This window comes from Mastomys coucha, unplaced genomic scaffold (assembly GCF_008632895.1).
Source record: "Mastomys coucha isolate ucsf_1 unplaced genomic scaffold, UCSF_Mcou_1 pScaffold23, whole genome shotgun sequence".
Taxonomy (NCBI): Eukaryota; Metazoa; Chordata; class Mammalia; order Rodentia; family Muridae; genus Mastomys; species Mastomys coucha.
This window is the reverse complement of record NW_022196906.1, coordinates 52,254,237-52,267,186: the sequence shown is the minus strand read 5'-3', so window position 1 is coordinate 52,267,186 and position 12,950 is coordinate 52,254,237. Positions and strand designations below refer to the sequence as shown.

The following is a 12,950-nucleotide window of genomic DNA, read 5'->3' as shown; positions in this document are numbered from 1 at the left end:
TCTCTCTCTCTCTCTGTGTGTGTGTGTGTGTGTGTGTGTATGTGTACAGATATCCTCAAGGCCAAAGGTGTCACATTCCCTGGAGTTACAGTTATAGGCAGTTGTGAATTGAATACTTAATAGGTACCACTGAACCATCTCTTCAACCCCAAATTTGCCAGGATTTTTTTGTTTGTTTGGTTTTAAATGTCCTCTTTTTTGAAGCCAGGACACATTTATTTATTTATTTACTTACTTATTTATTATTTAACGGATGTGAGTACACTGTATCTGTCTTCAGACACATCAGAAGAGGGCATCGGATCCCATTACAGATGGTTGTGAGCCACCATGTGGTTGCTGGGAATTGAACTCAGGACCTCTGAAAAGCAGTCAGTGCTCTGAACCACTGAGCCATCTCTCTAGCCCCTTAACAATTAGATTTTTGGTGCTCAATGAAAGGTTTATTGTAGTCCTCCACCTTAGATTCCCCTTGTGCTACCTCACATGGTAGGATTCCAACTCCTTGAATAGTCAGTCCCCAACCCAGCTCTGGAGTGCCTTGTGTCTCCATACACATAGTCAGTATCTATAGTCTTAGAATAAAATGTCAAACAGGATACAGCCAAGGCTCCCAGAATACAAACCATGTGTGATCTAACCTTTGGTTGGTCTGACTTAGAGGCTTGTTCCCCTCCCATGCCTAACCTGCCACTCTCAGGGTGAAGGTTTAATTCACTCTTCAGCCCAGATACCTTCCAGACTGTGGGCTGAGGTCAGAGCCTAGGTGATGGTAAGGATGGGATTCTGTTGGATACACTTTCTTATTCAAGCCCAGAAAGGCTAGTTTCCCAACGCACAGTCACATCTCCTAACCGGCAGCACTCATGGGCACAGGATAATAAAAACCTGCTTTTCAAGGTTGTTACTCGAATGCACTGAGATGGCACTGTGGGTCCCAACTCAATCCCAGCATGGAATGCCTGATAAATGAGCATTACTGCATGGCACTGCTGGGACCTAGCCTTGTGGAGGCAGAAGCCTGGGTCGTTGTGAAAAGGCATTTCTGGCCTGGGGAAGGCTGAATTCTGTTACCAGCAACTGCAGAATAAATATATGGGACCAAGACATGGCCAAGCCCACAGGAACAGTGTAACTAAGCTGACATGAATATGGACCAGAGCCAGAGAAGGCCAAACTGTGGGAGTCAGGGGAGGCAAACAGAGGCATGTCAATGAATTCCCCAACATCCTCACCAAACCGTCACTGCCAAGGCCTGTGGCAGAGGAAATGAGAAGCCACCTCAGGGTAGGGATCTGAGAGCTTGGTCTGGGGCCCAGGCCAGATGGGGCTGAGGCGAGGAGCAGAACCCAGGCCCATGTGCCCAGCAAGCTGTGCCAGCCCAGTCCATGTCAGCCCAGCCAAATTTGAGTTATATCAGGAGAAAGATCTGTTCAGAAAGCTCACCCATCTCTGCATATTTGCATATTCTATTTTGGGGTCTCTCTTCCTTTTTTTCCCCTTAGCTTCCTAGAAAAGTTCTCGTCATCAATTCCAACTTCACCTCTGTTGAACTGCAAATGCTCAGTCGACCCCACCTCCTCTCCCTCCCTAGGATCGCTGGCCTCCTGGCCTCCACTGCCCACTACTTATTCAGGTCCAGCTCTTGTAACCCAGCTTGAGCTCCAGTGTAACATCTCCCCAAGGTCACCAAGGCATAAGTCCCTAAGTGCAAGGTAGGCATTCAGTGATCAGGCTTGCCTGGCAGCTGACACCACTGACCATGCCCTGTCCACTTCCTTCCAACCCACTTTGGTGATCCCTTCTCCTTCCCAGAAGTAGATCTCCTTCCCACATCTCCCAGTCACCATTTCCCATAAAGTCTAACTCCTTTATGGGTATCTATTTTCTTCCACATTTTCCTGAAGAGATGATTTCCTCATGTAATGCCAACACAACCTTGAACTTTAAATTTCCTGATGACTATTGCAGCCCAAGGACCACTGCCTGGCTGTCTTGGAGTACCTCAAGCTCACTATGTCCAAACTGGTCTTGCATTATTCCAAATGTAACCCCAGTTCCTTAGTCTTGGCAGCATCAACATCTACCTACTCACATCCTGCCTCTCCCCTTTTCCCCACCCTCAGATCTGGTCTGCCCTTCACACTTCACATCCCTCCCCCTTCTCTGAGCTCCCCTGCTGCAGCTTTGGTTGCAGGTCCCAGTGTCCCATCTGGAGATAACGAACCTTCTCACTGGTTACCCATCCTCAGTCTCACTTCCCACAAATCCAGCCTCCACACAGCTGTCGGATTATCTCACATACAAATCTGGTACCCTACCCCCACCCCGCCCCACTGTCCTGCATAGACACTCCACAAGGCAGGACTCCAGGCAGATTACCAAGGCACAAACATGGTGTGGCCTCCTTTCTCCTCAAAGAGCAGCAGCAGGTCCACACCAGCAGCTCCATGTTGACATCCCCTCTCCATGACTAGTCACGCAGCACATACACTTCCTTCCTTAACCTTCCAATCTAGCTCTAATACCACTCTCCAGGCAGCTTCTCTTAACGCACCTAAGTACGCTTCCTTTCCCATGAGTTGCCCACTCAGCCGTGGCCTTGTCTAGCCCAACTTTCATAAGGGTTTAGTGGGCAAGGTCTGCCTGTCTTACCAACAGCACAGTTCTTCAGGAGCAAGGAGGCCGCCATGTTTACATGACATAGAGACTCACTGTTTGTTGAAAGAGTGAAAAGCACAATGGCAAGGAAGGAGCCCTCAGCCCATGGAAAGCCCCGGGCTCGGTGGGGGCACTTATCAGGCTCAACATGGACTGCTTAAAATACGACCACAGGAAGCAAAGCCAATGTGCCAAGCCCACGGAGGAAAGACCTGACAAACAAGGGAAACTGTTCAGCTCAATTCTGGGAAACTGTAACAGGTACCAAGAGTTGTTCCAGAAAGAACAAAGACAAATGTTCTGCAGCAGAAAGGGATGTGTGAGCACAGGAGCCTTGAGCAGAGTAGGCAAGCTTTAGGGAGTGCACAGGAGGGGCAGCATCAGCACCATCTGACCACCACTGGCCCTTGGCCTTTGTTTCTAGCATAATACTTCTCAACATCAACTCAGGATCATGAAGGAAATACAAGACTTCAAAACTTACAATAGGCTGCTGAGGACATATCTGGAATAATGTCTGCTTCTGAGTGTCCCCCTTTAAGATCATTACTAATATAAAGGTCATACAGACCAAGGTGTGCTGGGGACCAAGACCAGGAGGGTGGGTCGAAGGGACACATGGAATCACCAAGTAACTAAACTACAAGTGGAGAGATAGCACAGACCAGTTCCATGTGGCTCCTTGAGGTGAACAGGATCAGATGCGTTCATGGAAAACCTTCTGTCCCAAGAGCAGACAAGCAGGGGACACATGGCCATGACTGGAGAAGGTGTGATGGAGTGTCTGCCAAAGCCAAAGCTGGGACAGACTTCAGAGCTCCTGCGTACCACACAGGCTCCAAATGGGTCCAAGAACTATTGAAGGGATAGACATATTGTTCCCCCTAACAGATTTGAAGCACATGAAACCCACTTTGCCAACTTGGACACATCTAGGATGCTGCAGTTAATACCTTAGGACCAAAGCACAGGCAGATAAGCAGCAGCTGGGTTCTCCTTAGCATTAAAGTTCAGCTCTGTTTGTATTGCTGGTGCTAGTGTTATTTTTAACTGCTCTTGTCTTTATGCCTTTAGGACACTGGAAAGGGACACATTTCCTGGCACAGTTTGAGTCCTGAATTACAGAACATCCATCAGAGGATGTTTGGTGAGACACAGCCAGTGTAGGGACACGGAATCATCTGACGTATATATTCTCCTGCCACATCCAGAATCCTCCTGGTCACCCCCAGACTTTCATCAGAGGCCACAGTCCGGCCCTATAACTCAACAACTCCCCTGAAGACTGGGTTGTAATTCGCTTCAGCCTCAGGCTCTAAAGCACCAAAATAGATGGGGGCTATTGCTAGGGCCTTGTCTAAGGTAAACATGGGTATTACACAGCACCCCCTTGATGTTGGTCCCAAATCTCCTACTCAGGATCTAAACCAAGTAAAGATCAACCTGAACCCTGATACCACAGCACCAAAACCATACATACATCTTGCTTGCCAAGCTGCTCCCACCAGTTAAAGTCAATAGGAAGGCCAAGCACTGGACACAGCAGGCAAGGGGAGCATCAGATATATTGGGGTGGGGTTGGGTGGGGAATCTAGAGGCAACTTCGCAAGTGCCTCCTGCCAGGAACAGCCTCTGCAATTTGTTAGGTGTTGAGGTACAAGAAGTTCATGGGGCTCCTCCAGCAAAGATGAGCTCCAGGGCTGCTTGGATATCACCGCCAGTGGCCTGAAGGGCCCGGAGGCTCAGCTCGTCATCCTGGATGCCCATGTCACGCAATTGCTGCAGCTGAGGCTGCCACTGGCTCTGTGGAAAGACAGGGCAGGCAGAGGTATTAGCAAAGCTCCTGATGAACAATCACAGACTTAGAGGTTATGTTTTCAGGATAGAAAGGAAAAAGAGGAGACGCACAGCAAAGATGTTCGGGGCCATAGCATAGGGGCTTCACAAAGACTGAAGATACACTCGAATGTAAAGAGAACAAATTAAGTTTGTTGTTGTTGTTTTTATGTATATGAGTACACTGTAGCTGTCTTCACACACCAGAAGAGGGCATTGGATTCCATTACAGATGGTTGTGAATTACCATGTGGTTGCTGGGAATTGAACTTAGGACCTCTAGAAGAGCAATGTCTAAATTCCAAAATCTTGTTCACACAGACACACGAGGAATACATTTTGAAATTAGCTTTGAGACAGGTGTGATGGTTCTTTCCTCGGGAGGTCAATACAGGGCATTTCTAATTCAAGCCCAGTGAGTCTTCTTTAAAAAAGAGAGAGTAACTGCAGATGTCAGGAAACTATAGAGAGGCCATTGGGAGGAAGCTGCCTCAAGAGGAGAATAAAGTAGAATGTAGGTACTATGAAAGCAGAGATGGGGGACACTGGAATGGAAAGGTTTAAGCAAGGAAGAGCTAGGTGTTGAGACAGAAGAAACAAGGAGAGTAGCTACCCTAACACACCCAAAACAAAGTGGTGTGAAAAGTCACAAGAAACCTATAAGTATAAGTATAACCTATAAGTATTCGTTTCCCACAGTTGGGAAAAGCTGTTCCTAGAGGCTATAGGTTATTAGACAAAACAGCAGTGCCAAGGGTGGGATACTTACTGGCTAAGTTACTGGCTAAGGAGGTCCCAGAGCTCCACAAAACAATACAGGTTCTTTCCATTCCTCTTGGTTGCCTACCAGAACTAGACAATAAGACCTTATCGCTGAAGGCAACACACTTTTGTAGCACGATACAGAGAAATAACACTAGAACTGAGCTGGAAGATTGTCCCTGCTGGATAGCTTTCTTAAGCCCAAAAGGTTCTATGTAGGCTGCTGAAGGAGAAAGGGTCTTCCCCACTTGTGAACCCTACACATGAGACCTCTTACCAGGGAAGAAGCTCTACTTGCACAACAGTTGCAGTGCTGTTAAAGCTGTAAATAATTGGTCTACGATTGGCTTTGAGGCCTGCTCTACAGAAGGGACTCTGTCTAGTATGACAAGTCTGGCCAAAAGCCCTAGGGGGAAGGAGACTGGATGATGCTGTCTAGAAAAAGTGGCATTGTATTAAATTGCCTTCTAAATATTTGTTTATATACACAGACTATGTTCTTCTCAGCTTCAATTAGAGAAGCTTGTCTTTCCAGTGAATAGTGATGAATGAAGAAAACTCATGACTGTTCATGGTGATATGGTGCTTTAGTGCTCATCACTAAAACAAGACACTCTATCTCTTCTAAAGTTCTGAGAACATTTCAGAAGAAGTGGAAGTGAAAGCTCTGGACGAAGAGTTACAAAATGCTACTCTTTGAGCAAGACGCAACCATTGCAATAATGAATTCACAGCAGCTGTGGATGCCTGCACTGACTGAGTCTTCCCAAAATGGCCCATGGGGACTGGTAAGATGGTTCAGTGGGTAAAAGTGCTTGCCTTGTGAACCAGATGATCTGAGTCTGGAATCCCTGTAACAGTACATGATACACACACACACACACACACACACACACACACACTCACACGTTAAATAATGTAAAAACAAAAGCAAAACAATGGGCCTGCTGATAGTCAAGCAACTGTTTACTACTGTTAAGAGTCAAGGAGCTGGGCGGTGGTGGCGCACGCCTTTAATCCCAGCACTTGGAAGGCAGAGGCAGACTGATTTCTGAGTTCGAGGCCAGCCTGGTCTACGGAGTGAGTTCCAGGGCAGCCAGGGCTATACAGAGAAACCCTGTCTCGAAAAACCAAAAAAAAAAAAAAAAAAAAGTCAAGGAAAGGGAGAGTCACTGTCTTCAGTTTTGTGCCCACTGGTGACCCCACAAGGCTCCAGTGGATAGTTCCAATCCAATGCTTATACAGAAGGCCTGGTCAAACTAATGGGACACAAAATGAACCCAAAAGTCATCAATCTGGGAAAGAGACCAGAGGTGTTAGGAAGGATTTGATAGGGATGAGGGGGATTATTAAGAGGGTGAGAGAAGGGTAATCAAAATCAATTATATACAAAACATGTATGAAACTGTCAAAGAGCAAAACCAACAAAATAAGTTAAAGTTGTATTGTAGTTTTGGTTTTACTTTTTCTTTTGTTTTTGAACGTTTGATAGAGGATCTCATGCAGCCTAGGCTGGCCTCAAACTTACTATTATATAATCGAGGATAGCCTTGAACTCCCAATTCCACCTTCTGAGTGCCAAGATTATAGACACACATCATCACACCTAGCTTAAAAGTTTTGTTTACCATGATATGTAGTGTAAAGTGATAATGCCTTTATCTAACATTGTGATAAAATACCATGATCAAATGTAACCTGGGAAGAAAAAGGGTTATTTTACCTTATAGCACTTAAGTTCTGGCGGGCACCATGCAAGAAGAGCTATAGTGGGCAAGTGAGCTCCCTAGAGCGGCGACAATGGGAGACGTGGCCCAGAGACTTCTCCCAGGATTCCTTGCTACTGATGTGCTTTCTGATGTCATGTCTTCCTGATGCCATGCTCCTCACTCATCTGGCTTGGTGTGAGTGCACACCGAGAGACCCTCACTGCCTGTAGCCTGGTGTGATTAGCTCATGGGTGAGAGCCCTGTCTGTTGAGCAAGTCTCTTGCAGGTCAACATGAAGATGAAAGTTCTTGAAGTAATGCTGTTTAGATAGATTAATAATTTTATGGAATTCCTGATTTAAGTAGTTTTAGGAAGTTAGATTGATTTAAATAATTTTGGGATGTTAGAATAGTTGATAGAAAGTTTAAAGTTAGAGTTAAGAATAGAATGTGCCCCTTCCGCATAGACTGGAAAGAGCTGCGTGAGTTAGAAAAAGGAGCACAGCGAGCACTCACGCATTGCAAGCACATAACTGTAGCAGCAAGAAAAACAGGCTTGGCACAAGTTAATGATTAAAGAAAGCATTCACCCTGGGCTGGGCCTTCGTTCCTTAGTCTTGTGATCTAGGGATGTGGTAACAGGTTTCAGTGCACCATGAAATAGAAAGATTATGAATAAAGAATAAACAATTCTGAGTATAAGGATGGAGAACAGATGATTAGCCAGTCTAGCTGATCAAGACTTCAAAAATAAGATGTAAGATAGATGTCCTGTTCCTTAGTAAGTACAGACTGCTGTCAATCAGGCACAGGGAAAAACCTGCTACTACAGACTTGGCCTGCTTAAACTTTGTTAATCTATGACAAAAGAATTAATGCTTTGAGGTTACAATAACTTGTAGAAAGAAAGATAGACCAGGGGGTTGGAGAGATGGCTCAGCAGTTAAGAGCACCAATTGCTCTTCCAGAGGTCCTGAGTTCAATTCCCAGCAACAACATAGTAGCTCACAACCATCTGTAATAGGATCCAATGCCCTCTTCTGGTGTGTCTGAAGACAGCTACAGTACACTTATTTTCATAAAGTAAATAAATCTTTAAAAAAAGACAAGAATTATTTAGTTAAAGTTTCAAAAAAGGAATACATAACCAATAATCCTGTGGTAATTTCCTCTTGTGTCATGATTTTAATCTGTTTTTGAAGAATATGTTTTTGTAGTGACTGTTTTTAGAGAATGTGTAACTTGTGGCTATGAGGTAATTTTCTTACATAGAAAAAATTTGTCTTAAAGAGTTATAAGGGCTAGAAGAAAAAATAAAATGCTGGAGTCTGCCTTTGCTTCAATCACTCTGTGTGTGTGTGTGTGTGTGTGTGTGTGTGTGTGTGTGTGACTTCCCCCTTTCCTTTTCTCTAATTGCTGGCTGTCATAGGTAGCAGCCCCTGTCTGTTACTATCAGGACTGACCCCTATCAGCTGCTTTCATCACTGACCCCAATCACCACCACCACACCTCACTGCCTGACTCAGTTCATCACTGAGGAGAACCAGGGCAGGAACTCAAGCAAGGCAGGAACCTGGAGGCAGGAGCTGATGCAGAGACCATGGAGAGGTGCTACTTCCTGGTTTGTCCTTATGACTCGCTCAGCCTGCTTGCTTATAGAACCCAGGACCACCAGCCCAGGGGTAGAACAGCCCACATGGGCTAGGTTTTCCCACTTCAGTCACTATGAAAATGCCATACAGACTTGCCTACAGACCCATCTTATGGAAGGAATTTCTCAGATGAGACTCCCTCCTCTCAGATGACTCTACCTTGTGTCAAGTTGATATAAACATAAAAAGGCATACTTTTTAAAAAAGTTTTGCTATATAGCACGTTAGCCACCAACTCATAATATTCCTATGTCAACCTGGTAAATGCTGAGATCACAGAGTACCATGATGCCCTACTACAAAAAACTTTTTAGTGCTGGGCGGTGGTGGCACACGCCTTTAATCCCAGCACTTGAGAGGCAGAGACAGGCTGATTTCTCAGTTCGAGACCAGCCTGGTCTACAGAGTGAATTCCAGGACAGCCAGGGCTACACAGAGAAACCCTGTCTCAAAAAAACCAAAACAACAAAAAAAAACTTTTTAGCAAACATATAATACAATATTGTAGCCCTTGGTTGACTGTTTACAATCTTCTGCCATTACAAATAATGCTGTTGTGACTCTTTCGGTGCCGTGAAACTTTCGTTTTCTATATACACAAACACTTCTGGGACAATTTCTGGGAAGTAGGACTCCTAGGAGAACTGCACGTGTAAGAGCCTGTTCTGAGAACAGTCTATTCATACCCTTTCCTGCTTTCGTAGGAAGTGCTGGGTCTTACAATTCTCTTTTCAGGAAGATGTGCCACTTATCTGATAGGGTTACAACTGTTAGCCTTAGGACTTTGCTTAGGTGTTGCTGCTGATTTTTTTTTTTTAGCTGTAGTTTTCCAGGAATAAGTTTTCACTTTGTCAAACTCAAAATTTAGAATGACTGTATATAATGGCTCTTGGACTTTGAATTTCAGCCATGAGAAGCATTCCCTGATGTAAAGATTGAAAGAAATGTAACCGCACTTTCTTCTAGTACCTCATAATTTCATTCCTGGCTGCCTCTTCACAGAAAGGAAATGTACAACTTATGGAAAATTTTATATATGAGGAGAAGGTAGTGGGAGGACAAACAGAGATAGGCAGGGGTGAGGCTGTGGAAGGCAGAGATGTGAACACATCATCTTAACTTTGTTTCGCACCAGGCAGAGGCAGTAAAAGCCGAGAGCCTTGGAGCCTAGTGAACAGGCATCTGGCGAGAGATAGACACAGGCTGCCCACCTCACCAGTGAGCACCGCATACAGCAGTGAAAACCACAAAGGTTTGTGCCTCCCCTTTTTATGAAGGGTTTCCCCCCCTTTTTTATGAAGGTTTTTCACTACTTCATAGCTGTGGGACCCAAACAAGTTCAGAATGACGCGTCCCCTGCAGATTCACTGTGAGTAGAAACATCAGGCATAAAGCAAGCAACTCATACTTGAAGGTGTGAGATACAATGCTGAGACTCTGGCTCTCCACGAAGCTGATCCTTTTCTCCTTAAAGCTTCTCAAGAACTCCTAATAACTATCAGATCAAATCTAACCTCCCTGGACTGAAGCTTCCACCTGGGCGTCTACCCTCCATCTCTGATCCCATCTCAGGATGTTCTATGCCATGACACTGCACTCTAACCATATAGTTTTGAGTGTATCACATACACCTACCTATATGCATCTGTTCCATCAAGCAGTTGTCTCTTCCCCATCACAAAACCCTTCTACTACCCGGCTTACCAAACTGACCTCTACCAATTAGCTTAAACCCCTCTTCAGTTCTGCTTGGCTTAGGCTCCTACCCTAAGCAGCTAAGCTTCTAACCAAGATGCTCCCCAAATGTGTGCCTACATGGTGGCCCTCCATGGCGGAGGCAAATGACCTGCTCACTTTGAGGTCTAGCAGCTTAACCTGGCCCTATATGTGTGGTCAATGCTCACTGAATGAATGATTAACTAAAGCTTCCTTATGACCACAGGAGTCAGGCTACAGTTGCTCAGGCAAGAACAGGAAGCCACAAGAACAATGTGCCCTTTCTGGGAAGGCTTACCTGTCAAACTACCGTACATTTGCCCTTGGTGTTCCTAGAGGGAAGGCCTCCAGTGTGCAGAAAAAGGCTCAGCATGAAAACCTGGAGGTGGGGAGACTCACCTGAAGGCTGGGCTGCCCAGAGGCCTGCAGGGCATGCTGGAGAGCTTGGCTAAAAAGGTCGTTGGTGATGGGTGTCCCAGACTGGACACCAGAGGACATTGGCGAAGTACCTGAAGAATGGCCCTAGATTCAAAGAAATAGTCAGTGTTGCCCCAGAGCCATCTCAGTTTCACAGCAGACAGTCACATGACCCCACCCTACTCCTGCTTTCCAACAGGGGCCTATGAGATAACTGCACTGTGTTATGGAGTACCTAAATGTAAATTAATGTGCACAGAAAAGGTCCCAATTTCTTTTACTCCAGAGAAAAGGACTCTGAGGCCCCAGGCCCAATCTAGGACCCCAGCTTTGGAGATGGAGCAAATCATCTGTAAGAACCTTACTCTAGTGGTATCTAGTCCCTATTGGAGGCACAAGGACATACTCAGGCCTATGCTGAAAGTAGACTTCTTTTTTTTTTTTTTTTTTTTTTTTTTTTTTTTTTTTTTGGTTTTTCTGTGTAGCTCTGGCTGTCCTGGAACTCACTCTGTAGACCAGGCTGGCCTCGAAATCTGCCTCCCAAGTGCTGGGATTAAAGGCATTTGCCACCAGTGCCTGGCAAAAGTAGACTTCTGAGCCCTAAAGGCAAGTAAGTAAAAAGGGGAGTCACCTGAACCACAGGTGAGAAATTCCTACCAGAACCCCAAAGTTTTGTGCAAAGAGATCTACCAACAGGGTGCTAGGTAATTGTATCTACTACAGGGGAGTTCCGCTCTCAGCAGCCTAGCCTAATGTTGCCGACCCTCTCTCCATACCTGAGTGCCAGGAGTTGGTGTATGGGAGCTGCTCTCTGGAGTACTGGCCAGGGCCAAGGCAGTGGCCAGCTCGCTCTGGGTGATGGGGCGGGGCCCTGCAGCTCCACTGTATCCCAGGGAGGCCGGGCGGGAGCTGGGTGTACTGCTAGAGGGTGTGGACCGAGTGCTCTGGAAAAAAGGCGTCTAGAATTAGGACAAAAGAACCACACCCCACACCCCAGTTCCCAGGAAGACTTCCTAAGGCCCACCTTTTTAATTCTTTTTTTTTAATTATTTATTTTATGTGTACAACTATACTATAGCTGTCCTCAGACACACCAAAAGAGGGCATCAGATCCCATTATAGATGGTTGTGAGCCACCATATGGTTGCTGGGAATTGAACTCAGGACCGCTGGAAGAGCAGTCAGTGCTCTTCCCCGCTGAGCCATCTCTCCAGTCCAGGCCCCACCTTTCTAAAGGAATACTATGACATGGCCTTGGTCCCCAAAGGTCCCTGTGACCACTTCCCAGCCTTGGAAATACAGGTACTAAGAAGAAGCTAGTTCCCAGGACCATCGCCCCCAAGGGGCAGGCTGTCATGCCACTCACTGGGTGAAAGTCGTCCTCGTCATCTGAGAGCCCATCAAACAGGAAGCCACCTGGAGAAGAGTGAACAGATTCCAGGAGGAAGAACAGAAACGCACCGGCGCAGCTCCAGATCTCAGCTCAATTTATGCTCCAAATTCATATTTCATTTCTCCCCTCGGAAAATTACAGGACAGATGCACTTCCTGACTCATGCCCTATGCCAACACTATACATAGCTGCTGAGTAACGCCAATCCCTGAGCTACGACCAGCTCCTGAGGGCCTCACCTGGCATATCTCGGTAAGAGCTGGAGGGCATGCTTCGGGAAGAGGAGTCAGCTCCTGGCATTGGCGTGCTGCCTGCTACGGAGTGTAGAACCAGGATGATGGCATTGACTAGGGCTGGGTGGGCAGGCACCAATCTAGAAGAGGGGTAGAAAAGAAAGACTAAGGAAAAGGCACCCTTGTCCGTGACAGTGTGGGTGGCCATTAAAGCAAAGCACCCCAGGCGTGCCCTTACACCCTTAGTTTTCAAGTGCAAGTTCATTTTGTTTTAGTTTGGGTTTTGGCTTTGAGATAGGGCCTGGCTGTGTATCTCTGGCTAGATGTTACCCTAGAAAACTTGCTCTCTAGGCCAAGCTAGCCTCAGATTTACTGTGACTGCTTCTGCCACTTGAGTTCTGGGATTACAGGGGTATGCCCCACATTTAGCCCACTCTTCAGTGTCTTTTGCCAAGAAGTTCTGTCATCTTGATGATTTTTCCTTAAAAGGGCCAGAAAGGCTCAGGTTTTTTTGTTTTGTTTTGGTTTGTTTTGGTTTTGGTTTGTTTGTTTGTTTTTCTTTTTTTTTTTTT

The 12,950-nt window shown here is 46.0% G+C and overlaps 1 protein-coding gene across 5 annotated transcripts in view; it reads right to left on the bottom strand.

The window, feature by feature from the left end:
* Positions 1–4,207: 4,207 nt before the first annotated feature.
* The window catches only part of Ubl7 (ubiquitin like 7), a 21,464-nt gene continuing 12,721 nt past the window's right edge, over positions 4,208–12,950 (bottom strand). For 4 of the 5 annotated variants that reach the window (XM_031344067.1, XM_031344066.1, XM_031344068.1 and 1 more), the window contains exons 7-11: positions 12,385–12,518; positions 12,119–12,168; positions 11,529–11,696; positions 10,735–10,857; positions 4,209–4,464 (exon numbers count right to left, since the gene is read on the bottom strand). In XM_031344067.1, the coding sequence (XP_031199927.1) occupies positions 4,327–4,464; positions 10,735–10,857; positions 11,529–11,696; positions 12,119–12,168; positions 12,385–12,518 (613 nt within the window). In that variant the 3' untranslated portion in view covers positions 4,209–4,326. Of the gene's footprint in view, positions 4,465–10,734; positions 10,858–11,528; positions 11,697–12,118; positions 12,169–12,384; positions 12,519–12,950 lie in introns of all 5 variants that reach the window. The other variant, XM_031344065.1, reaches the window with a different exon arrangement.